This window comes from Aethalodelphis obliquidens, unplaced genomic scaffold, assembly GCF_003676395.1.
Source record: "Aethalodelphis obliquidens isolate GAN/ISIS:26980383/991018 unplaced genomic scaffold, ASM367639v1 scaffold10, whole genome shotgun sequence".
NCBI classification, from domain to species: domain Eukaryota; kingdom Metazoa; phylum Chordata; class Mammalia; order Artiodactyla; family Delphinidae; genus Aethalodelphis; species Aethalodelphis obliquidens.
Genome location: NW_020837954.1, coordinates 45,915,042 through 45,942,365, shown reverse-complemented (window position 1 = coordinate 45,942,365; position 27,324 = coordinate 45,915,042). Strand labels below are relative to the sequence as shown.

Genomic DNA, 27,324 nt, shown 5'->3' with positions numbered 1-27,324 from the left:
ATGTGAACCTTTCCTGATTATGTCCCCCTTTCTTTTCCCTCAGAAGTAACAGTGCCCTTAATTATGTTTATCATTCTCTTGTTTTTCTTTCTATTTCTATACACATATCCCTAAATGTTATCATGTGTAGTTTTGCATAATTTTGAGAGGTAATGTGAGGGGACTAAGAGCACAAATTCTGGAGCCAGGCAAATCTGCCACTTAACTAACCATGTGATTTGGGCTAATTACTTAACTTTTCAGTGCTTGTTTCCTCATTCATGAAATAGAGATTAAAAATAGAATCTACCTGATAGGGCTATTGTGAGAATAAAATGAGTCATTATATGCAAAGTGCACAGTGTACAGTGCCTGGTACGCAGGCAGTATTCTCTGAGTTAGTATTTGTATGAAGGAATCATAATATAAACAGTTTGCTTCCCTCCTCCCTCAACATGATTGTGAGATTCATCCATGTTGATAGTTATAGCTGTAGATGATTTATTTTTACTTCTTTTTCTCTTAATTAATTTTTTTATTTTTTTTTTATTTCTTTTTTATTTCTTTTTTATTTTTTTTTATTTTTTTTATTTTTTTTGCGATACGCGGGCGTCTCACTGCTGTGGCCTCTCCCGTTGCGGAGCACAGGCTCCGGACGCGCAGGCTCAGCGGCCATGGCTCACGGGCCCAGCCACTTCGCGGCATGTGGGATCTTCCCGGACCGGTGCACGAACCCGTGTCCCCTGCATCGGCAGGCGGACTGTCAACCACTGCGCCACCAGGGAAGCCCAATTTTTTTATTTTTAAGAGTGTTTAAATTGAGGTCTTATTTTTATTTCTGCATGGTATTGTAATAGTGTGAATATTCTCTATTGCTTGTGTTAATGGATAATTAGATTCTAATGTTTATTTTACTGTTACAAATAATAAACAATGCTACACAGACATCTTGCACACCTTCTTGTGCACATGTTTAAGAGTTTCTCTAGGATATACACCTAGAGAAGGAACTGCTGAGTTGTAAGGGTATGTGAGTCTTCAACTTTCCTAGACAATGCCAAATTACTTATCAAAATGGTTGCACTAGTTTATGCTCCTGTAAGAGTATGAGAGTGCCCATTGCTCCATATTTTATTGTCTGATTCTTTAATATTTGCAAAACTGACAGATGTAAAATGGTATATAGTGTCTTTTTAAAAATTATTTATTTTTGGCTGTGTTGGGTCTTGTTGCTGCACGCAGCCTTTCTCTAATTATGTCGATGGGCTTCTCGTGGTGGCTTCTCTTGTTGAGGAGCTTGGGCTCTAGGCGTGCAGGCTTCAGTAGTTGTGGTGCATGGGCTTAGTAGCTGTGGCTCGCGGGCTCTAGAGCGCAGGCTCAGTAGTTGTGGCTCACAGGCTTAGCTGCTCTGTGGCATGTGGGGTCTTCCCGGACCAGGGCTCGAACCCGTGTCCCCTGCATTGGCAGGCAGATTCTTAACCACCGCGCCACCAGGGAAGCCCAGAGACAGTATTTCTTAACAATCTGTAAACTTGCACATGAAACTCCTGTTAAAATACCATTCACAGTGGATGCCTAATATTTATTATTTCTTCTTGTTCTTTTTTTGGTCTTTCCTGGGTAGAGCAAATTACCACGTGTGCTTGTAATCCTTCATACACTCGTATACCTAGGTAGTGTTCAAGAAATCTATTTATCTTGTCAAGCATGAGGTTAATTACCATGAAAAGTATGATAATTTAGCTGATCTTTTGATTAATATTATAGATAAGATTTCCTATTTGAAACAGTCGAGCAAATACTTTTAGAAAACTGCCTTTAATTCCAGCACTGGAATTTAGTACACCTTTCTCCCATTTAAATACTCTAAATCTGATTTCAACAGATATTATATCAGCAAATAGTGCATTTTCTAGAGCAGGCATGAAAACAAGATTCAGGAGCACTTCTAGTACTAACCGTCTGGATTCAGTTCACTGTCATCTGCTGGATTATTATAGTAGCCTCCTAATTGTCTCCCTGCTTCATTCTTGTTCTCTTCAATCTATTCTTAACCCAGCAGCCAAATGTAAAATATAGGTGCTTCCTTTTAGAACCCTTCAGTGGCTCCCCATTTCTCTCAGAGGAAAAACTAAAGTGTTTGGCCCACAGGGTCCTATATTACTTTGTCCTGTATAACCCATCTGGTCTCATCTCTCCTATTCTCTTGTCTTCATTTTGCACTGGACACACAGACCTTCTTTTGTTTGTCAGACACTCTAGGCAAGCTATCCCTTCAGGACCTTTGCATTAATTATTTTCTTTTTCTGGAACGCTCATCCTACTGCATGGCTCACTTTTTTACCTTCTTCAATTCTTTGCTCAAGTGTTACTTTCTTGGTTTAAAATTTCATCCCTGCCTCCAGTACTTCTAATCCCTCTCTTAACCCTGTTCATCTTTTTCTGCATAGCATTTACCACCTCTAACATACCACAGAGTTGGTGGTGTTCGGGTAAATGTTTCACAATTAGTTCTCCAAGTATAGTTCCAACATGAATGATGGTTGATATTTTTGCTTGTTTAGTAAGATGAAAGTGAAGCAATGAAGAAGTGTGTCAAATTTTCACTCATTTGTCATTGACGTAAGAGACTTCTTTGCTGAATCGGATAATAGTTTTCAAGTAATGGAAGAACATTTCCTCAAAATTTTTGTGCTATTCACAATGTAATGGTTATAGACACCACACACTTTTAAGTTCAATCTGCGTATTAACATTTTCTCCATCAGTTTCTTAGATCTAGACAATCACAGAACAATAAGTCAAGCAGTGATTGGTAGTTTTTGCCAAATTCTGTAGTGTAAATACTTCCACCATGGCCGATTTCAAGTTACCAACATGAAGTCACTGAACTGAACGTGTTGTTGGGAAGAGATGTACAATAGCCCGGCATTAGATAGTATTTCTACCTTACAGATAGAAAATCATAAATAACCCCAAGAGCATAGATAATGGTAAAATGTAGTTAAAAAAAATAGGAAGTGATGAGTTTTTACCTTTGTTTTAAAGTAACTTATATAATTATAAGTTATATAACATATAATTATAACATATAATTATAATTTAATTTGTAATAAAGGCTATGTTTAGCACCCAGTTCACAAACTTGCTGAAAATTTGACAGTTGGATCTTGTCAGTCAGCACACCACTGTGAATAATCTGGCTATTTATTTTCTGTCTATCTCCTTCATAGAGGCAGGGGTTTTGTTCTGTATTGGTTACTGCAGCATGGCATGGTAGGCAGTCAATAAATACTTGGTGACTGAATTTTAATTAAATATTTGAGGTCTTTTATATATAATTTAAAATTAATATAAATAAATGAACTAGGTGCTGAGTGAAAAATAAATTTTGTCTTCAAATAAATTGAAACTTTTTTCTTCATTTTTAAATATGAAGTTTTGATTATAACTAGCATAAAATTCTTGTTTCTCTGAATTATTGACCTAGATTATAAATAAAAGCATGTTACTCTGAAAGGGATGGAAAGATTTTCAAATTTGCCTTGCTGAGAGAAAGATATCATGTGATCCCTCTTTTATAAAAAGAAAAAATTGAAGCATATATGCACAGAGAAAAACAAAGGTGAAAACTCTAAAATGTTGATGGAGGTTATTTCTGCTTAGTGGGATTACAGGTCATTTGTATTTCATTCTTTGGATTTTTCTGTTTTTCCTGTTCTTTACAAGTCACATCTATTACATGAGAAAATTATTTTAAAATCAGCTTCCTTATCATACCCTAGTATAGTATTTTAGTTAAATGAGGAGGAAAGTAAAATATTACAAGTAGAATATATAGGGTGAAGAAAGAGAAAGAAGTGGGAAAGCCACAGAATATTGGAAAGGTCTGATCTTCATAGGATTATGCAGGAAAGCATTGGGAGACAAGGCTGGACTGTTGAAGATCCTGAAGTTTAATGTCTGAGTCTGGCATTCAGGAGCCTCCACAACTTGAACCCAGCCTTTTTCCAGCCCAACAGTTTTTGAACACATTCAAGGAAGAATTTTAGGAATATTAATCTGGCACAACTATGTAAGGAGATTAGAGGAAAGAGGACTTGGAGTCCAGGGGCTGTTGCAGAGGTTCATGGATGAAGTGATTTTTCTGCCAGGGCAATCAGGAATAGAAATGCTGAATGGCTGAATACCAGAAATATTGATACCTATTCCCATCCAGTAGCACCTGTTGATGGACTTGGTATGGAAGAATTATGAAAAAGTGTCAGAGATGAATCTTAGAATATGCTCTTCTCATTTCAAAGCTTTGATGGATGTAAAGGTGTTACATAGAAATAGGGAAGTCAGGAAGAAGAGCTTGTTTGAAAGGAAAGATAAATTGATTTGGAGACATTTGAATTGTAATTGGAAGTACAAGACTAGAAATCACAAAGAAGTCAGGGCTAAATGTGAACTCTATGGGAGATAGAGAAAGAAAAGAATTTATGCTTATTATTAGTTGAATTTTAACCAATTTAAAAAAAATCTCAGTTCAGTATATAATCTGTGAATTCGGAGAAGGAAAGGTACAGTTTGTCATGAGCTATAACCTTACATATTAACAGGGACATTTTTAGTTTGCTAATAAGGTGACTTACGTTGATTGATTTTCAAATGTTGACTAACTGCATTTATTAGAAAAACTCCCATGTAGTCATGATATATTTTTAATGTATTTTTAAAATTTGATTTGCTAAAATTTTGTTTAGAATTTATGTATGTTCATGGGAGATATTGGTGTATCTATTTAAGAAGCTTAAATAATGTCTTTGTTTGGTTTTGGTGTCAGGTAATCTTAGCCTGATAGAATGATTTGAGAAATATTCCCTCCTCTTCAATTTTCTGGGAAGCGTTTGTGTAGAATTGGTATGATTTCTTCCTTAAATGTGTGGCAGAATTCACCAGTGAATCTATTTAGCCCAGGAGTTGTATTTGTGGAAAGATTTTAAACTATAAATTCAGTTTCATTAATAGATATAGGACTATTTTGGGTTATCTATTTCTTCTTGAATAAGCTATGAAAGTTTGTAACTTTAAAGGAATTTTTTCATTTCATTTGAGTTGTTGAATTTATGGGCATAAACTTGTTCATAATATTCCCTTATTATTTTTAATATCTAGAATATTAGAGACAACACCTCTCTCATTCTTGATCTTGGTAATTTGTATCTTTTTTCCCCCTAAATAGTCCAGCTATAGGTTTATCAGTTTTTTTAATCTTCTCAAAGAGCCAGCTTTTGGTTTCCTTTTCTCTCAGTTTCTATTTTCCTACTTTATTGTTTTCTGCTTTGATTCCTACTATTTCCTTTTTTTCTGCTTACTTTGCATTTCTTTGTCCTTTTAGTTTCTATAAGTAGAAGCTAAGGTCATTGTTTTAAGTAAGACCTTTCTTATTTTCTAATATAGACGTTTAGTGCAGGGTTTCTCAGTAGTGACACTATTGACATTTTAAGCTGGATAATTCTTTGTTGTCAGGGGCTGGCCTATGCATAGGATGTTTAACAGTATCTCTGGCCACTATCCATGAGATGTCAGTGGCATCTCCCCTAGTGACAACCAAAAATGTCTCCTCCAGATATTGCTAAATGCACAAGATTGCCCTTCCCACCCCCGGTTGAGAACCACCGGTTTAGTGCTATAAATTTCTAAGTACTGCTTTTGTTACATCCCACAAATGTTGATATATTTTGTTTTCATTCAGTTCAGAATACTTTCTAAATTCCTTTTCGATTTCTACTTTGACAGGTGGGCTATTTTGAAATGTGTTATTTAGTTTCCAAATATTTGGCAATTTAATTCCATTGTGGTCAGAGATCATACTTTGCGTGACTTGAAGCCTTTTAAATCTGAGACTTGTTTTATGGCCCAGAAAATGTTCTGTATTGGTAAATGTTCCACATGCACTTGATTAGAATGTATATTCTGTTGTCTTTGGGTGGAATGTTCTATAAATGTCAGTCAGGTCATGTTGGTTGATAACTGTTGTTCAAGTCTTGCTGTTTATATCCTTGATGGTTTTCTTCCTACTTACTCTATTACTTATTGAGGGGGGCGTATATAGCCACTCTAGCTTTCTTTTGACTTGTATACTATGTATACTTGTATAATATGGTATACTGTTTTCTATCATTTTACTTTTAACCTATTTGTGTCTTTATATTTTAAGTGGGTTTATTTATTTTTGAATTTTATTTTATTTTTATATTTTTATACAGCAGGTTCTTATTAATTATCTATTTGATACATATCAGTGTATACATGTCAATCCCAATCTCCCAGTTCATCACACCACCACCACCACCCCACCCACCACTTTCCCCCCTTGGTGTCCATACATTTGTTCTCCACGTCTGTGTCTTTATTTCTGCCCTGAAAACCGGTTCATCTGTACCATTTTTCTAGGTTTAAGTGGGTTTATTGTAGGCAGCACATGGTTGGGTCTTGCTTTTTTATCCAGCCTAATGAAGAGTTAGTCTGTTTGACTACTGGGGAGCTAGTGTCACTGCTGAAGGTACTGTCTCCCCTAACAAGTCTATTCCGCATTTCACTGGGGGAACATGTGGCGATGGGGGCCAACACTCAGGACCATGGTGGACAGGGTGGAGGGCTGGTGAGTACTGTTGTATCATCCTTGCTGTGCCTACCTGGGACCGGGCAGAGGCACATGAAGGCAGGCCAACCCTTTGGGGACCCTGTAGGAAGCCAGCAACTCTGCCTGAGAGAGATGAGACTTTTGGAATCGGACTTACATTGTTACTGACCAATCAAAACATTCACTGGCCTTACTACTCAGCTGAACCAGTTGTTGGATTGTGGACGGTCAAGGGGTAGATGCTAGGCTAGGGGCTCAGCACAGTGGCTGTTTACTATCTAGAATGCAAGCATTGCAAAAACTTAAGCACTGCTATGGCTATGTTAATTCATACTGGCCAGTTATATAGTGTGTGCACCTCTATTTATTCATGTTTGAGTGTGCTGGGTGTAATTCTACTTACTGTATCCTAACTCCTATTAGGAAAAATAGGGAAATAATGAGATCATCACAAGAAAAGTTTCACCTGTCGTGACTGCTTATGGTTGCCCTGATCTCTTCCCTGAACTTCAGGCTTATACATATCTCCACCTAGAAGCCCTATAAACAGACCCCTCAAATTCAACAATTCAGTTTGCTGAATTCATCTATCCAGTTTACTGAGGCCTAAAACTTAGGAGTCATATTTGGATTTCTCCCTCTTCCTCACCTTCTGTAATAAATTCCTGCTCTTGACTTTCCCCATAAAGAGAGTCCTGTTGATCAAGCAAAGCTGAGTTTATTAAACTTACTGCAGCAAGGGAGAGCACCACTTTGACAGAGCCTTGGTAGTTAGGGGAAGTTAGGAAAGGGTATTTCTAGGGTTTTGAGATCTGGACTCATGTGGTTTAAGGCAGGTCCTTCAAGGTGGGGAACTGGTTGGGATGGGCAAAGTTTGTGACACAATATTTAAAATTAGTGGACTTAACAAGAAAAGGTTCTTGAAGCAGTCTGTTATCCTGTCAGGAGCGCTGTTTGCCCTGATGTACAAATTGTTTGCCCAGATAAATTAGTTTGTAAAACTTTCCTGACACAGTGAAGCTAATGCTTGGCTTACAGTCTTATCATTTTCATTTTGGGCAAAATACTTCCCTGGAGCATAGTTATATCATGTTGACTCAGTTAATTCATAGGTTTCCTGAATCTGTGTTTTGTTGATGCTGTTGCCTCTACCTGAAATATCTTTTCCCTCCTACTCTACACAGTATGTGGCTAATGTTTGTTCTTTTAAAACTTAACTCAGGTAGTATCTCCTACAGGAAATGTTTCCTGAACCTAGACTGCTTCTAGGCCATACTGTGTATAGTATTATTATTCCATTCCCCATATTGTGCAGAAATTAACCTTTTATAAGGGAAGAGAGCCACCAAAAAGCAAGTTGTCTTACGAATTTCTGTATCCACTAGCATTAGTAACAGGGCCCAGCACATGGTAAGTTTTCAAACAGTTTTTACTGACCCAAACAATTTGGGTCAGAGGGGGGAAGACCGAAGGAATAGGAGATAAGAGGTGATGATTTTTTTTTTTTTTTTTTTGCGGTACACCGGCCTCTCACTGTTGTGGCCTCTCCTGTTGTGGAGCACAGGCTCAGCGGCCATGGCTCACGGGCCCAGCCGCTCCGCAGCATGTGGGATCCTCCCGGACTGGGGCATGAACCCGTGTCCCCTGCATAGGCAGCCGGACTCTCAATCACTGCGCCACCAGCGAAGCCCAGAGGTGATGATTTAACATTAAATTAATGTGATTGAGACAGCGTTGATGCACCCAAATGTAGGAATTTGAGTAAGAGAGTAAGACTTAAGAGTACAATTAGGAAATGATCATAGTTGGGGTAATAGTTTGTGTTGATTATTTCTCCAAGAGTGATAATGCACAGAGAACACCAGTGGAGGACTGATATTTGGGGAATACCCTCAATGTGTAGGAGAAAGTAGAGGAAGCCCTCAAAGGCATCAGTAGAGACAGAAGTGAAGAAGATAAACCAGAGGAGTAGAGTATGGGGACAGGGAAAGGCAGGGAGGAAACACGTGTACAAAGGAGAGCTGGAATTGTGGTGTCAAATTTTGCAGAGCATTTAAGGAATGAGAACTGTGAAAAGATTTTCTGAATTTGGCAATTAAGTTGTACCTAGTGACCTTTGAAAATTCTAGTAGAATGGGGATTTCATTTTTTAAAAATTTAGAAAGGACAAAATAAGTTGGTTCTCAGGTTTTATAGTTACAAAAATATATTCTTTACCTATATTCAACCAGGACTGTCAGAAGGGGTATGATTTTCTTTATTTGGGAGTAAAGTTCGACCTTGCTGAGGACCAATAGTAAATGTTACTTTGAGTTAACTTTTTTTATTTTTTTATTATCTGGTTTTTTTTGTAAGCAAAATCATTATACATAGATTACTTGAAAACAGAATGTTTGGTTTCTTCCCCGTATTATTAATTGCTAGATTATTTTACAGGCCAGTGGTAGTTACTCATTAAGAAGTAACAAGCAAGATACTATCATTGTGTATTTTCACTTTGCCAAGTTCATTTTAGAACAATTATAATTAATATCACTAATTTTCAAAAATTTCTGGCTGTGAAACCCTTTCCTTAAACTTTTACATGGAACCCCAACATGTAAATCAGAGAAAGTGGAGCTTGTCTGTTTGAAGCTGTGACAGGGACCTGAAGCTCCTCCTGAGAGTTTTGTCTAGTCTTCTAACCTCCTTCTCTTCCCTTCCAAACAACTGGTGGTCCTGGGGACTCCTCTGTGGAAATCCTAGGGCTACCTAATGCATAGTTCAAGAATCACTGACACGTAATTTTCTTTGTAGAAATGCTGATTGCAAAGCATTTTAGTACTGAAAGTGACATGATATTTAGACCCCCCAAATCAATTGACACTTCCAGTCTGTTGTCTTATTGGTCAGTAGAGTGGTACAACAATAAATAGCTGCCCAAGAGCAAATAAATTTGTAATAGAGCTATTTAGACAGAGGTTGGATGTCTTCCTCTAAGGAAAGTTGTCAAAGTAGTTCCTTTGTCAGTGGGAGGTTGGCCTACTATTAAATGCAGTCTCTTCCAACATCGATGATTCTCTGGTCTTACATGTCTACATTTATCCTACCTAGTAAATATCATCTAATACGATGGGGTTTATCTTTCATTTCTTCAAATTTATAGTATGCCATATATATGACAGGCAGTGTATTAGATGCAGGGGTACTATTTAAACAAATGAGTTTAAACAAATAAGATATAGCCTACCATAAAGGAAATAGAAAATTGCTGTAAGTCTTGAGGAGTAGAGTAATAGAGTTATCTGGAGGGTGTTCATGGGAATCACGTGAAATGCAAGGACCCAGACCAGATAGGGGCTTGTCAGAAAAAATGCTAGCTTCTATTGAAGACTCTGAGCTGACTCTTTAAAGATGAGTAAACTTCAACAGAAGCAAATAGAGAAAGGTCTTTCTAGGCAGATGAAGGAACATGTACAGAGGCTCTGAAAGATAGCATGCCTTGTTTGGAGAACTGTAAGTAGTTTCATATGGCTGGAGCTTAGCATGTGAATGGGGCTGGTGAGTGAAGGCAGATTAAAAAAAGGACTGTGTTTGCCATGCTTGGGAATTTAGACTTTATCTTGAAAGTGATGTGACGCAATTGCAGGATTTTAAGCAGAGTAATTGCATGGTCAGATTTGTATTTTAGAAAGCACTCTTGCAGTAGTCAGGAGAACAGATCAGAATGGACCTCTCTTGGAAGCAAAGAGACCATTAAGTTGTTAAGCTTTTGCAATGATTTAAGCAAAAATGAGGATAGTAGAACCGATGTGGTGGGTGGGGGAATTAATTCAAGATATACTAAGGAGGTAAGATCCATAGGTATTGGTCAGAGAAAGAATAGAAGTGGGGATGACTTTCAGGTGTTTGGGTTGGCCAGCTGGATAGGTGTGTGTAGTCTTTTTTTGCTAAGAGAAAGAAATTAAAAAGAAAGGAATCATATAGGCTTTTTGCCTCAAGATTCTTAGGGTGCCAACTTGAGCAAGGATATAGGTGCTTTTTATTTTCTTATATTTGTATTTGTGTATATTTTAAAAATGTGATATGAAAGTATATAACAGGATGTATTATCAAGGAAGGTTATGGAATTCTTTTTGGAAGTCTGTTAGATTAAGGTAGGCTCTCATTTAAGGTAGTTTAGGAATGAGTGATCTACTTAAAGGCAAAGGGATGGATTACCTTTTGTCGAGTCCTTTGATTGTTTAATATCTACCTCATCTCTATAAATCAACTTTGAATTGAGAAATAATAAATTGATTTTTAGAAAATCCAGAGATTTTTACATTACCATTCATCTGTCAGAATTTTTACCTTTTAAGAAAAACGTGTGGTAAGATTGGCCTGTCTGTGTAAATTAGCTAATTTGGTAATAGTTCTGCTGTGGCATTATGAACTTTAAAATACAAAATGATTTTTCCTCAGAATGCAAACTTTGATTTTCAAATCTTTCATTGCTGTTAATGTGGGAATTAATGTTCCATCCCTTGTTATTTAACACTCCTGACAGAGAAGATGTTTCCTCTATATAGCTTTGTCACATCATTTTCTCAAGTTAGGATCTCTTTTTTAGGCTGGTTGAGGTGCTTAAATCCCTTATGGAAAGAATGAGCAATGCTCCTTAACAGAAAACTGAAGGTATTGGTTTCAGATTTTGAGATTCGCCCTATAAAGGAACACTTAATCATTATGTTTATTCATTGGCTCTTAAATGCTCCATTGTTTCTTATCAGATAAGTCTTCCTTCCCTGTAGTTTTGTGATTTCTACTGTACCTTTGAAAGCATTAGAGAAGTGCCTCTTCCAGTAACAAAACAAAAACACTGACTGTAGTTTAATACTTTTAAATTTACAGAGTTAATGATGAGACTTGGACCTTTGTCATCGAAAACTATTAGATTACTTTCATATCTGTAATTATTATGAATATGAAAGTACATTCTGATGTCATACTACTTGCAAGAAATTTCTTCTTTAGAATAATGTAATCCTAGAACTTTTTCTTCTTTAAGTATGTTTAAAGGAAACTTTATTTCTTTTTATAAAATATCTTTTACCAAAGGCTATTAAAGTCCCTGCTTTGCTTAGTGTCTTCTGATAGTAAGCCAAAAAGATCCCCAAATTTCAGTGTTCCAGAATGTTTTTTTCTTAATAAGGATCAAAGTTTTCAGAATATTTTCAAAAATTGTTAGCAGTTCATAATTTGGCTACAGGTACACACTTCCTTATTCAGGAGTTAGAATGGATTTGAGAGGTAGATCAGGAGGAATACTCATTGGATTATTGCAATTAAAGTGCTTGAAAGTTCTTAGAATAACATCTCTTCAGATCCTACAACAGGTTATTGTTGTTTTACAAGAATAGCATTATAATTGTCTTTTCAAAAAGTGAAGTGATTTGTTTGTTTGAACCTAGAGTTACTCTAAGAGGAAGTATACTAATTGCTCATTTCCCCCTAAAACAAAACCTTTAATTTAGGATACTAGTTTTTTATTAGGACGGTAATCCAAACTTTAAATATGTGAGAAAGTAATAACTTCCTTTTCATACTTCTTTTACAGCTTGTAAAAATTAAAATGAATAAACTACGGCAAAGTTTTAGGAGAAAGAAAGATGTTTATGTTCCAGAGGCCAGTCGTCCACATCAGTGGCAGACAGATGAAGAAGGAGTTCGTACTGGAAAATGTAGCTTCCCAGTTAAGGTAAGAGCTCATGTTTCTATAAATCTAGACGTGGAAAAGAATTGACAGTTTATTATATGTGAAATTCCATTAATTAGGACAGTTAAAAGAAAACACTCTAAAAGCTAATCCCTTTATATTCTGCTTCAATGATAGAATTAGTAAGAAGAAAAACAGATTATAATTAATGATTTTTCTTTTTATATTTAAATAAGAATTTCTTGTATATAATCTGGAATCACTACAAATAAAATCACTTCTTTTTTTAAATTTAATTTATTTATTTTTGGCTGCGTTGGGTCTTCGTTGCTGCGTGCGGGCTTTCTCAAGTTGCGGCGAGCGGGAGCAACTCTTCATTGCGGTGCCTGTGCTTCTCATTGTGGTGGCTTGTCTTTGTTGCAGAGCATGGGCTCTAGGTGTGTGGGCTTCAGTAGTTGTGGCTCATGGGCTCTAGAGCGCAGGCTCACTAGTTGTGGCGCATGGGCTTAGTTGCTCTGCATTACGTGGGATCTTCCTGGACCAGGGCTTGAACCCGTGTCCCCTGCATTGGCAGGTGGATTCTTAACCACTGAGCCACCAGGGCAGTCCCAAGATCACTTCTGATGAGAATACTAATCCTGAAATATCTAAAAGTCCTGAATTATTAAGAATCACAAGAATCAAATTATTTTCAACAGGATATGCTTACTAAGTGGTGGGACAGAGGAAGCTGGCATCTGCCTTCTTAAATACAGACCTGGTATGTTCTAGAAAAGCTTAAATGGGAAGAGTTAAGTCAGAAGGAATTTCCTCTTTAATCTTGTAACTTTTAATCACGTAGAGGTCATTTAAACTAATGCTGTCATTTGTCAGATCAGAAAAAGGAAGCTTAAAGAGGTTAAGAACATAGTGAAGATCTAGGGAAGCGGGTGCCGTGCAGGTGCTTTTTGTTACTGCTACTTGAGACTGGAGAAGAAGGGTCTGTATTTAAGGTCATGGAAGAAATAAACGTACATGCTATACTGCTTAGTGAAAAGAAGCAATTAATAGTATAAACATGCTATGAGATGTATTAAGTATGAGGACAAAAAATAGAAGGAACTACAACAAAATGTTAATATCTTGAAAAAAAATTTAGTTTAATATAAAGTGTTAGCATTTTCTCTATTTTTTGTATATTCTTATGTGTGAATATGCTTATTGTGATTTTCTGCTCCTTTTTACTGCCTCAGTACTATGATTGAAACATGGACTAAAGTCTCAGAAAGAAAAACAATCAATATGACAGGAAAAGTGCTTTTGAGAATCTACAGGTTAAATTAATACATGATTTTTAAAATACACAAATTATCCACAGTCTGTCAATAATGAAACATTTTCCTAATCACTTAGCTTTGTCTACGCAACTCATTTGCTGAAACTTCTTTTATAGGAATAATAAACTTAATATTTAATTTTAAATGCTTAGTATGATATTAAAATACAAACAAAACAAAACACCTCTCTTACATAAAAACTAACACTCTTCTCTATTACCTCACACCCAGCCAAACAGTGGGTTGTTTTTTTTTTTTTAAATAAATTTATTTATTTATTTTTGGCTGTGTTGGGTCTGTTGCTACACATGGGCTTTCTCTAGTTGCGGCGAACGGGTTACTCTTGGTTGCAGTGAGTGGGCTTCTCATTTTGGTGGCTTCTCTTGTTGCGGACCACAGGCTCTAGGCACACAGGATTCAGTAGTTGCAGCACACAGGCTCAGTAGTTGTGGCTTGTGGGCTTTAGAGTGCAGGCTCAGTAATTGTGGCGCACGGGCTTAGTTGCTCCGTGGCATGTGGGATCTTCCCGGACCAGGGCTCGGACCCCTGTCCCTTGCATTGGCAGGTGGATTCTTAACCACTGCACCACCAGGGAAGCCCAGTAGGTTCATTTTGATTATACAAATTGAGTATTAAGTATATCGAAGTCGGGCTTCCCTGGTGGCGCAGTGGTTGAGAGTCCGCCTGCCGATGCAGGGGACACGGGTTCGTGCCCCGGTCCGGGAAGATCCCACATGCCGCGGAGCGGCTGGGCCCGTGAGCCATGGCCGCTGAGCCTGCGCGTCTGGAGCCTGTGCTCCGCAACGGGAGAGGCCACAACAGTGATAGGCCCTCGTACCGCAAAAAAAAAAAAAAAAAAAAAAGTATATCGATATGGGTACTGTTACACATTGTTGATTGCCTGGAGGATACTTTGCAGCCTTATAGGAGGACAATTTGGAAATATCAGTTAACATTTTAAACACACTTTTCATTTGACCAGCAATTTTACATTTAAGAATTACGTTTAAGTACATCCATAGATATACACTGGCATGAGTGATCATTCTAGCAGTTTGTTTATAATAGTAAAAATCTGGAAACAAGTTAAATGCCATCATTCTGGGATTGGATAAAGAAATTATGACATCAGTTATGGGGAATTCTTTGACAAAGTAAGAATAAGGTAGATCTGTATTCACATATTTGGTAAATTATTTTGAATACCTGCTATGTGCCAGACAGATGCTAAGTGGTAAGCAAATAAGATATAGTTCTTGCTCTTGTAGAGTTTATAGTCTCCTTGTGGGAGAGATAGACTTTAATTAGATATTTGTGTTAATAATATATGATTACAAACCGAGATATGTGCTTTTTAAAACTTCTTTTTCTCTCTTTTAAAAATTTTTTTGGAAATATAGTTGATACACAATGTTGTGTTAGTTTCAGGTATAGAGCAAAGTGATTCAGTTATATATGTATTCTTTTCTTTATATTCTCTTCCATTATACGTTATTATAAGATACTGAATATAGTTCCCTGTGCTATACAGTAGGTCCTTGTTGGTTGTCTATTTTATATATAGTAGTGTGTATATTTTAATCCCAAACTCCTAATTTATCCCTCCCCCACCCCTTTCCCCTTTGTTAACCCTATGTTTGTTTTCTATATCTGTGAGTCTATTTTTGTTTTGTAAATAAGTTCATTTGTATCTTTTTTTTTAAGATTCCACATATAAGTGATGTCATATGGTATTTGTCTTTATCTCTGTGGCTTACTTCACTTAGTGTGATAATCTCTAGGTCCATCCATGTTGCTGCAAGTGGCATTAGTTCATTCTTTTTATGGCTGAGTAATATTCCATTGTATTTACCACATCTTCTTTACCCATTCATCTGTCGTTGGACACTTAGGTTGCTTCCATGTCTTGGCTATTGTAAATAGTACTGCTGTGAACATTGGAGTGCATATATCTTTTTGGATTATAGTTTTCTCTGGATATATGCCCAGGAGTGGGATTGCTGGATCATGTGGTAGATCTATTTTTAGTGTTTTAAGAAATTCCATACTGTTCTCCATAGTGGCTGCACCAGTTTACATTCCCACCAACAGTGTAGGATGGTTCCTTTTCCTCCACAGCCTCTCCAGCATTTATTATTTGTAGACTTTTTGATGGTGGCCCTTCTAACTGGTGTGAGGTAGTACCTCATCGTAGTTTTCATTTGCATTTCTCTAATAATTAAGTCAAGCATCTTTTCATGTGCTCTTTGGCCATCTGTATGTCTTCTTTGGAGAAATGTCTACTTAGGTCATCTAAGTAGACACTTTTGATTGGGTTGTTCATTTTTTTGATATAAAACTGTATGAGCTGTCTGCATATTTTGGAGATTAATCCCCTGTCCGGCGCATCATTTGCAAATGTTCTTTCCCATTCTGTAGGTTGTCTTTTTTTTTTACCTTTTTTTTTTTTTTTTGGCTGTGTCGGGTGTTACTTGCGGGATCTTCGTTGTGGCATGTGGGATCTTCGTTGTGGCATGCGGGATCTTTCCTTGCAGCGCGCGGCATCTTCTCTGCAGTGCGAGGGCTTCTCTCTAGTTGTGGCGTGCAGGTTTTCTCTTTCTCTAGTTGAGGTGCGCAGGCTCAGTAGTTGTGGCACGCACGGGCTTAGTTGCCCCACGGCATGTGGGACCTTAGTTCCCTGACCAAGGATCGAACCCGTGTCCCCTGCATTGCAGGATGTATTCTTTACCGTTGGACCACCAGGGAAGTTCCTGTAGGTTGTCTTTTTGTTTTGTTTATGGTCTGTTTTTCTGTGCAAAAGCTTTTAAGTTTAGTTAGATCACGTTTGTTTGAGGTAAGTGCTTTTTAAAAGGGAATCTGGTTCTGTAAGAACGTGTAACTAAAAACTTGACTTAGACTACAGGATCAGGGAAGGCTTCCCTGAGAAAATAAAGTTTGACCTGATATCTAAAGACTGAGTAGGAATGAATTAGGTACAAAGATAGGCAGAACATTTCAAAATTATGGAAAGTGTATATACATAGGCCCTGGTGGTGGGAGGAAAGAGTAGCAAGGAGCTAAAGGAAAGCTGTAGTATAGGAAGTTAGATGAACCTGGAAAGAAGTAAGGCAGAGCTTTGTAGGCCATGTTAAGGATTTTAGGCTTTTAGAGTAATGGGAAACCATTAAGTGGTGTGTTGTTCATTACTTGATTATTTTATTATGATAAAATATACATAACAAAAAAAATTAATAACATTCATATTGTTGTGCAGTCATCAGCACTATCTATCTCCAGAACTTTTTCATCTTCCCAAACTGGGACTCTAGCTGCAGTTGTTTGGAGGTCACCCATAGTGGTTACAAGGAATCTGGTGAAAGATTGCTAATCCAGAGGGGAGATAATGGTAGGCTGGACTAGGGTGGTGACTGTGGAGATGAAAAGAAATGAAGTAAATTGAAAGATAATTGAGATAAAGGCAACAGGAATTGGAGACAGATTGGATCTAGGAAATGAAAAAGGGTAGTATTAAGGATGATACCTAGTATCTTGTCCCAAACTGATAGAGGTGATGATCATTGATATAGGAAACATGAAAGAATATTCTCTGCATGTGCTTATACAGATGATTTTAGTGTATTATTAAGTGATAAAGACAAGGTACAGAGCAGTTTATATAGAATGATTCTGTTTATGGTTAAAAAGAAAAAATCATGTATATGCTTATATATATGTAAGAAATATCTGTAAGAAGATGACGCAGGTAATTCTGAACTCTGAATGGTAATGAAGGATTGGGAATCTTTTACTTTTCAATATATATCTTTTGGAACTAGTGACATTTTTTATCATGAGCATGTATCATATTTGTAATAAGCATATATATATGTATATATATGTATATTTAAAACCTCATTCACAGGATTCTGAGAGACTCGTATAGTGTTGAAATAACTGTAGTAAAGTTAATTGAAGCACTTTTAATTGCCTATGAAATATACAGCTTTAACGTATTTTATGTGAGATAAGTAAGGCTCAGTATCTTTCAGTGAAGTTCTCATTTGTCATAAGAAACAGCTGGTTGGGATGTGTTTTAGAGGTAAACACAGAAGATAAGAGATTTTTATCTTATGCAGGTAGGGCAGCTTGTTTAGGGTGTTTTTGTTTGACCTTTTCCAAATGGTCTTTTGAAATCCTTTCTACAAGATATTCATCCTCTCTGCTGTGTTGTGTTCCCCTTTCCTGCCTTCCTTCCCAACCCACCCTATCCCCCACCATCCCATGCTCTTACATACAGGTGACCCAGGATAGAATAGGAGAATCAAAACCTGAAATTCTTTTCCCATAGCCTAGAAATAGATGCATTTCCTCAGATATAACTGGGCAAATGATATCTTATCTGGGCTTGCCTTAGAAACCACTGAATTCTGAACTAGTAATGGATTGGTATAAATAAATTTCCCATGTAGGCAACTAGTAAGGTGGTGGGCATGCTTACTGAGGGAGAACATGTTTGGGGGTAGAGAAGATGAGTTTTGAGGTGCATATGAGACATGCACATGCAGATCCCCACTGACCACAAAAGCTCCATGAGCTTTGATTTTGAGGTTACAAATAAACTTTAGTGAGTAGGTGAGTTTGCAAATATGGAATCCTCGAATAACAGGGGTTGGCTATATATAAATTAACATTAGAGTCATGAGTAAGTAAGATTGCCTAGGGGAAGTGAGAAGAGAAGAAGGCCTGGGACAAACATAGAAAGGACAGGCAGTGTAATAGGTATCTTCAAAGGAGAATAAGAATGAGTAGCCAGGGCTTCCCTGGTGGCACAGTGGTTGAGAGTGCGCCTGCTGATGCAGGGGACACGGGTGTGTGCCCCGGTCCGGGAGGATCCCACATGCCGAGGAGCGGCTGAGCCTGTGGGCCATGGCCGCTGGGCCTGCGCTTCCGGAGCCTGTGCACCACAATGGGAGAGGCCACAACAGTGAGAGGCCCGGTACCGCAAAAAAAAAAAAAAAAAAAATAGCCAGAGAGATAGAAGGGAAACCAGGAGAATGTGGTCTCAGAAACCAAGGTTTCAAGGAAGAAGAAAGTGGTCAAGTGCTATAAAGAAATCAAGTAAGAAATGAAACTTCATTAGATTAAATATTTGAAAGTGTTGGTGACTTACATTGGAGTCATGAGGATGGAATCTAGGTTGAGTGGATGGATGCAAAATAAGGAGACAACAAATCTAGAGATTACTAATCCAAGAAGTTTGTCAGACAAGGTTATGTGATGGGGGAAGGGTGGAAGGGGGCAGTATTGCAAGAGGTAGAAGGAAACTTTGGTGGTAATGGCTGTCTATTACATTGATTGTGATGATGGTTTCTCAGGTATATACATGATCCAAAAACTCAGCAGATTGTGTACTTTAAATAGGTATAGTTTACTGTATGTCAGTTATACCTCAGTAAGGCAGTTAAATTTTGTGGGGTTTCTTGTTTTTTTTTTTTTTGCGGTACGCAGGCCTCTCACTGTTGTGGCTTCTCCCGTCACGGAGCACAGGCTCCGGACGCGCAGGCTCAGCGGCCATGGCTCACGGGCCCAGCCGCTCCGCGGCATGTGGGATCTTCCCGGACCGGGGCACGAACCCGTGTCCCCTGCATCGGCAGGCGGACTCTCAACCACTGCGCCACCAGGGAAGCCCTTAAATTTTGTTTTTAATGAAGAAGTCTGTCTTCAAAGGAGACCAGAAAGGCAGAGTAACAAAGGGAGTGTGAGGTTGAAAACCTGTGTGTGTGTGTGTGTTGGGGGTGGAGGGGTATTTTGTTTTGTTTTTAAAAACAGTTTTATTAGATAGGTTGCATAAAATGAAGTTTACTCATTTAAAGTGTGTAAATCACCATGGTTTGATTTTGTGTTGAATTTTGTTTTTAAAATGGGAGAGACTTGAGCATAAATAAAGGTCTTTACAAAGAAGCATGTAGAGAGTAGATTAGTTTTATACTGGAGGAAGGATGCTGCTTCTATTTTTAACAATAGCAAAGGTGAAAAACGGGGTAAATGCACTTAAATTTATGGTGTTGGTGGCATGAGATTGATGGAGTTCTATTCTAAAGACGTATTTTCTCAAGGAAATAGGAAGTGAAGACATCTGTAGAAGAGAGAGGGGAGAAGTTGTGGAATTAGATTGGCATAGCTACTCTAGAGAATAGGTGATACAGAATATGCAGTTACTAGAAATAGAAATGCAATTACTAGACACTAATCAAGTGAAGCTACAGCTGGTTTGGGCTCTGCCATGTATGTTTAAATAAACTGGTGCCTGTGGAAGTGTAATAATTTAGTATTAGAGTAGTGATAATTAGAGTTAAGTAGGTTTCAAAGCTTGTCTTGCAATTCTGTCTGCTAGTATGAGAGAAACTATTAATAAACAGAATCCAGCAACCAAATTAAAGAATAATTTATGTCCTCACTCATTATTATCAAAAGATAAAGATCGAGGGAGCAAATACCTTTTATATCAGAATGGGACAGCTCTTTACAAACATACACACAGAGACTTCCCACTACTTTACGTTGGCTAAGATTGAATCAAATCAAATCCATAGTTGCAAGCAAAGTCAAGAAAGCAGTTATTTGTTTTTTTCAGCCTGTACCGTGGAAGCAAGCTCTTCTGGCAGGGAAACCATTCGAAAGAATGGCTGTCATAGGCAACTAACAATGTCAGCCACAGTCACTATATCATATATAATCTTCTTAAGTATCTGTCCTCTCTTTTTTTGTTCTTCTTCCTACTGCCACTGCTTTAATCAAGTCCTCATCTTTGTTTTCTCCCTCAGACCATTACAAGAACTCTTGACTGTTTTTCTTGCTTTTGATCTTGTTTCCCTTCCAAACTGTTGTCTTAGTGCATAATAGTGATCTTTCTAAATTGCACATATGGTTACGTCACTTACCTGCTTCCTGTCCTTCAGTGGCTCTGTAATAAAATTTTGGAGAGGCATCTAGACTTCTGTAAAAGCATATACTTTTAAGCCAAACTACCTGAGTTGAGTTTGATCTATGCCAGTTATTATTAACTATGTGATCTCTCTTAAAAATTACTTAACCTCTGTTGAATGGATAAAGAAGATATGGTATATACATACACTGGAATATTACTCAGCCATAAAAAAGAATGAAATAATGCGATATACAGCAACATGGATGGACCTAGAGAGTATCATACTATATGAAATAAGCCAGTGAGAGAAAGACAGATAACATATGATATTGCTTATATGTGGAATCTTAAAAAAAAAAAGATACAAATGAACTTATATACAAAACAGAAATAGAAGCACAGACATAAAAAATAAATTTAGCACCAGCTTCTGGTGGCCACCGATCTATTTTTCTCTTCTGTATTTTTGCTTTTAGCAGAAAGTCATATAAATGGAATCATATGATATTTTGTTTTTTGAATATGGCTTCTTTCACTTAACATGATGTACATGTGATTCATCTATGTTGTTGTGTTTAGCATTTAACTGAAGAGTAGTATTTCATTGTATGGTGTACCACATTTATTAGTTCTCTAGTTAGAGGAAATTTGGGTTTGGCCAGCTTGGGGGGATTGCAGATAAAGCCTATAAACATGATTGTGTAAGTTTTCATACAAATATAAGTTTCCATTTTAATAAGGTAAATACAAAGGAGCAGAATTGCAGACCATGTGGTAAATCTGTGCTTAACTTTGTAAAATACTGCCAAATTATTTTCCAAAATGTCTCTACCATTTTGTGTTCCCATCAACAAATATAAGTGTTACAGTGATTCTACATCATTACCAGAACATGGAATTGTCAGGTTTTTAAAGTTCTAATTATTTTGTCTATTCTAAAGATACTTGGTTGTATCTCATTGTGGTTTTAATTTGTTTTTCTCTAATGACTAGTAGTGTCGAGCATCTTTTCATGTAACTATCTTGCCATTCATACTTTTTTTTGGTAAAATTTCTATTCATATCTGATGCCAATTTGAAAAATTAGATTATTTTCAGATTTTTGAGTTTTGAGAGCTCTTTATATATTCTATATATATATGTACTTTATTAAATATATGATTTGCAAATTTAAAAAATAAATAAAAATAAATAAATTTAGGGTTACCAAAGGGGAAAGGGGGAGATAAATTAGGAGTTTGGGATTAACATATATACACTACTATGTATAAAATAGATAACCAATTAACATATATACACTACTATGTATAAAATAGATAACCAGCAAGGACCTACTGTATAGCACAGGGAACTGCACTTTTGTAATAACCTATAAGAGAAAAGAATCTGAAAAAGAATATATAATGGAATCAGTTTACTGTACACCTGAAACTAATACAACAGTTTAAATCAACTATACTTCAATAAAAAAATAAAATTAAAAAAGAAATTACTTAAAATCTCTGTGCCTCAGGTTTTTCATCTGCAAAATGAGAACTAGTACTAGAATTAGTATAGTGTTATGAAAATTAAATGAGTAAATACAGTATATGAAAAATACAACACTGTCTGGCACATAGTGAGTGCACAATAAATGTTTGCTGCTGCTGCTGCTCTGATTGTTGTTATTGGTTAGATGACAACTGAATACTTGAGTTTTTAATCTGCATTTCTTATTGTTTTGGTGTTTTCCTCAATTGACTTTTTTAACACTGCAAGTTAAATGTGTTCTCTTGAAAAGTAGCCGGAAGTTTTTGATAGATGTTTGGTGCCTGAGGACTTACGCACTGGTTATACCAACCTCTCCCAGCTTTAAAAATTCTGTTTATCCCAAGAGATGAGATATTTTCTGCTGCTTATAATTTTATTGCTTGTGTGTGACAATCTTCTGCATATGTAATGTTTTGTTTCAAAGCTGCCTCACACTGTAAAACTTAATGTTCAGCCACGTGTGATACCAATGAAATAAATCGACTGAAGTGACAGTTGGTTGAACAGATACATTGTATTCACATCTACGTTTGCTAGCACTCTGACAATGACAAATACATCATAATTTGCTCTTCTTTCTGAAACATTAAAAATTTGGAAAAATCGGTCCTTGGATCAGAGCAATGAGATATTTCAGATAAGTTTTGTTTGTTTGTTTGTTTTGGGGTTTTTTTGCGGTATGTGGGCTTCTCACTGTTGTGGCCTCTCCCGTTGCGGAGCACAGGCTCCGGACGCGCAGGCTCAGTGGCCATGGCTCATGGGCCTAGACGCTCCGCGCGCGGCATGTGGGATCTTCCCAGACCGGGGCACGAACCCGCATCCCCTGCATCGGCAGGCAGACTCTCAACCACTGCGCCACCAGGGAAGCCCTCAGATAAGTTTTTAACATAAATTTTGAAATGTTTATTGGCTTATTCGTCCCAAGCATTTCAGTTACTCATGATTTGCTGTATACTTTACAAAGAAGCTTCAACTCTATTCAGTAACTCTTTTTAAAAAAAATTTACTGAAATATAGTTGATACACAATGTTGTGTTAGTTTCAGGTGTACAGCAAAGTGATTCAGTTATACATTCTTTGTTTACATTCTCTTCCATTATAGGTTATTACAAGATAGAGTATACTTACCTTGCTCTACAGTAGGTCCTTGTTGGTTATCTGTTTTATATAAACTAGTATGTATATTTTATTTTATTTATTTATTTTTTAAACCTGGTTTTTAAAAAATTTATTTATATTATTTTATTTATTTATTTTTGGCTGTGTTGGGTTTTCGTTGCTGCGCACGGGCTTTCTCTAGTTGCAGCAAGTGGGGGCTACTCTTTGTTGGGGTACACGGGCTTCTCGTTGCAGTGGCTTCTCTTGTTGCAGAGCATGGGCTCCAGGCACACAGGCTTCAGGAGTTGTGGTTCTTGGGCTCTAGAGTGCAGGCTCAATAGTTGTGGCTCATGGGCTTTGTTGCTCCATGGCATGTGGGATCCTCCCAGACCAGGGCTCAAACCCATGTCCCCTGCATTGGCAGGCGGATTCTTAACCACTGCGCCACCAGGGAAGCCCAGTATGTATATTTTAATCCCACTACTACTTTATCCCCCCCCACCCCTTTCCCCTTTGGTAACCCTAAATTTGTTTTCTATGTCTGTGATCTATTTCTGTTTTGTAAATAAGTTCATTTTTATCTTTTTTTTTTTAGATTGCACATATAAGTGATATCATGATATTTGTCTTTCTATGGCTTACTTCACTAAGTGTGATAATCTCTAGGTCCATCCATGTTGCTGATAATGGCATTATTTCATTCTTTTTTTATGGCTGAGTAATATTCCATTGTATGTATGTATCACATTTTCTTTACCCATTCATCTGTTGATGGACACTTAGGTTGCTTCCATGTCTTGACTATTGTAAATAGTGCTGTTACGAACATTGGGGTACATGTATCTTTTGGATTATAGTTTTCTCTGGATATATGCCCAGGAGTGGGATTGCTGGATCATATGGTAGCTCTATTTTTAGTTTTTTAAGGAACCTCCATACTGTTCTCCATAGTGGCTGCACCAGTTTACATTCCCACCAACAATGTAGGATGGTTTCTTTTCCTCCACAGCCTCTCCAGCATTTATTATTTGTAGACTTTTTGATGGTGGCCCCTCTAACCAGTGTGAGGTGGTACCTCAGTAGTTTTGGTTTGCATTTCTCTAATAATTAACATTGTTGAGCATCTTTTCATGTGCCTTTTGGCCATCTGTATGTCTTCTCTGGAGAAATGGCTATTTAGTCTGTTCAGTAACTCTTAAGAATTTATTTTCTTTGTGGAGTAAAATGCAGTAAGATTACATGATATTGTTAGGGAATAGTTGATGATATCTGATTATTTGAAGTTAGGATTTGAACTTTGGCAGTCTAGATTTAGAGGGTTGTGTTCTTAAGCACTGTTATAATTTTCTAACACAATGTGTGAATTTAAAATTACTTTATTAAAACAGTCTTGAATATAATTAAACTTTAAAAAATTTCATGATATATGCTTTTCATTCATATGATATATGCTTGTGGCTAAAAAACAACAGTGCCTTCCCTACCCCTAATCCCACTCCCCAATGACACTTAACCATTTTTATTTCTGCTTCCCATTGGTAATATTTTAAGTTCTTTAGATAATATGATTTTACTGTCTGTTCTTCATTTACCAATGCTTATCATTGGTTCTCCACTATAAAGAAGAGAAAGGATGATTTAACCCACACATCCTGCCCTTCCATCTTCTCTGTGCCCCTTCTCCACGCAGACTTCAGGGATTAGATTATTTTTAGTTTTTTCTCTTGGTTTCCTATACTCATAAAATTTTTTTGTTCTATTAATTTTAGATGGTATGTCTTCATTCCCTACCATGTAATATAAAAATACTAAAACCCTTTGTTCTCTTACCTTCAAACTGATAACAACTGTGCTTTTCTTTTTAACATTATATAGGTCAATAATATTTGCATTCTACACCATAAATTGTCTCCCTTTCTTTGTCTTGAGTTTATTGTAAAAGTTTTCATTATTATGACTCTTATTATTGTTTAATGTAGCACTAAGTAATGTGTACATTTCCTTCTCTGTCCAGTAATTCGTTGATGTAGTCAAAAGATATTCACTGAGTGCCTGCTGTGTTGTAGGCATCTAGGCACTGGGAACACAAGGGAACAAAACAGACAAAATCCTTGCACAGTGCATACATTCTAGTGGGTGTTAACAATGAACAAATAAATGTACCTGGCATACAAAAAAGGGAATTAGGTGTTAAGGGAGTATGTGGAGGGTGAGATTTAAAATAGGATGCTCTGGGAATCCCTCACTGAAAAAGTGATTTTTTAGGAAAGACCCAAAAAAAGTAAGAAAGCAACATTCAGGTGTCTGAGGAAGCAGATTGTAGACAGTGGGGCAGCAAGTGCAAAGACGCTGGAGTAGGAGAAAGCCTGGTGTGTTGGAGGCACAGCAAGGAGGCCAGTGTCTTTAGAGCAGATGGCACAAGTAGAGGTGAGATGAGGTAAGTAGCAGGGTCCCCTGATTATGCATGTAGTTTAGTACTTCTCGGTACTATCAGAACTATCACCTGTTAATTTACTAGTTATATAACCTTGTCTAAAGCACGTAACTTTTTTGACACCTAGTGTCTCATTTGGAAGGTGAAGTTTTTTGATCTCTTTAAGTTCTTTTAAGCTTTAAATTTACATGATTAGATTTAATACATATGCTTAGTTTAGTGGGGTTTTTTTGGCCGCACTGTGCAACTTGTGGGATCTTAGTTCCCTGACAAGGGATTGAACCCTGGCCCTTGGCAGTGAAAGTGCGGAGTCCTAACCACTGGTCCACCAGGGAATATACTTAGTTTAGATCACTTGTTCAAATGTAATTGTATTATTCCAAATTTATACTTAAAGAATAGTCCATTTTAATTTAACTACTCCTTTTTGATTAAAGACCCTAAACAAATTCTGATGTCATGTTCTGCACATCTGTGTCCTGTATTTGCTAAATAACATAGGCTATGTGTATGTGATAATGTGCCTTGTAACTTCTTATAAATTAATGATTCTGTCACTTTTTGTTAATGCTGGGAACTGCTGACTGTACAGTGTCTCACATCAGAGCTCTGCGATTTCTTCTCATGGATAACAGTCAAAGCAGGGGGGAAATCTACTTTTTAAATAATTTTTTTCAAGAAAAGGAAAAATGACTTAATTCATCCAAGAATGAAATTCCACGTACTAGTTTTTCTAAACTACTTTTTGTGAATAAAAGCCCCTGACTCAAAGGGAGTTTGGAAATGGTATACAGACAAAAGACGTTCCAGAGTCAAATATTTTAGCCATTAAAGCATAAATCAGCTGCAGTTCTTCAGTGAGATAGTGTTTCAGAGAAGAAAAGAGACCTCTTTAATAATGTTTTTTCAACTGGCATGTTTTTCTCATAGTCTAATAAGACACAAGGCTGATTTCCATCTCCACATTTCTAAAATAGATTATGCGACTGAGTTAGTCCATATATGAGATACTTTTGTTTTCTTCTTTCCACCAAGCCTTCCCTCCTTTTTTTTTTTTTTCCTGGCATAAATACCCATATGTGACCAGTTGAGATGATCAAGATGATAGAATAAAATCCCTTGGAAACACTTTGAAACCTCTATTCATTTCTCAGCACCTAAAGGTAACTCAAAGAACATAAAACCCTACTTTCTCATTTTATTATTAATATAAAATGGAAACAGAGGTTAAATAACTCAGAGGTAGTATTAGAAATGAACCTTAATAAAAAACAAGAAAGAAAACATATATAAGAGAATCCCCTGGTGGTTCAGTGGTTAGGACACCACATGTTCACTGCCAAGAGCCCAGGTTCAGTCCCTGATTGGGGATCCCACAGGCTATGTGGTGCAGGCAAACCCCACCACCACCACACACACACAGATAGGTGATACTAGAGATAAGAAAGTGTGAAGGGACTTCCCTGGTAGTCCAGTGGTTAAGATGCCATGCTTCCACTGCATGGGGCGCGGGTTTGATCCCACACACTACGTGGCGCAGAAAAAAAAAAGAAAAAAGAAAAGAAAGAAAATGGCGAGACCCAATTACAGACTAAATATGTGAATACTGTATAGTTTGATAAATTTGAAAATTTAGATTAAGAATATTCTAGGAAAATATGCATTATTAAAATTAGCTAAAGTACAAGCATAAAAGTTGAATAGACCCCTAACCATGAAGGAAATAGAGAAAGTTATTAAAACTCCAAAGCT

The 27,324-nt window shown here is 37.0% G+C and overlaps 1 protein-coding gene across 9 annotated transcripts in view; it reads left to right on the top strand.

Moving 5' to 3' along the window:
• Window positions 1-27,324, top strand: part of LOC113622945 (protein numb homolog) — a 235,092-nt gene that overhangs the window by 158,990 nt on the left and 48,778 nt on the right. For all 9 annotated transcript variants that reach the window (XM_027111712.1, XM_027111714.1, XM_027111709.1 and 6 more), the window contains one exon: window positions 12,189-12,329. In XM_027111712.1, the coding sequence (XP_026967513.1) occupies window positions 12,204-12,329 (126 nt within the window). In that variant the 5' untranslated portion in view covers window positions 12,189-12,203. The remainder of the gene's footprint in view (window positions 1-12,188; window positions 12,330-27,324) is intronic.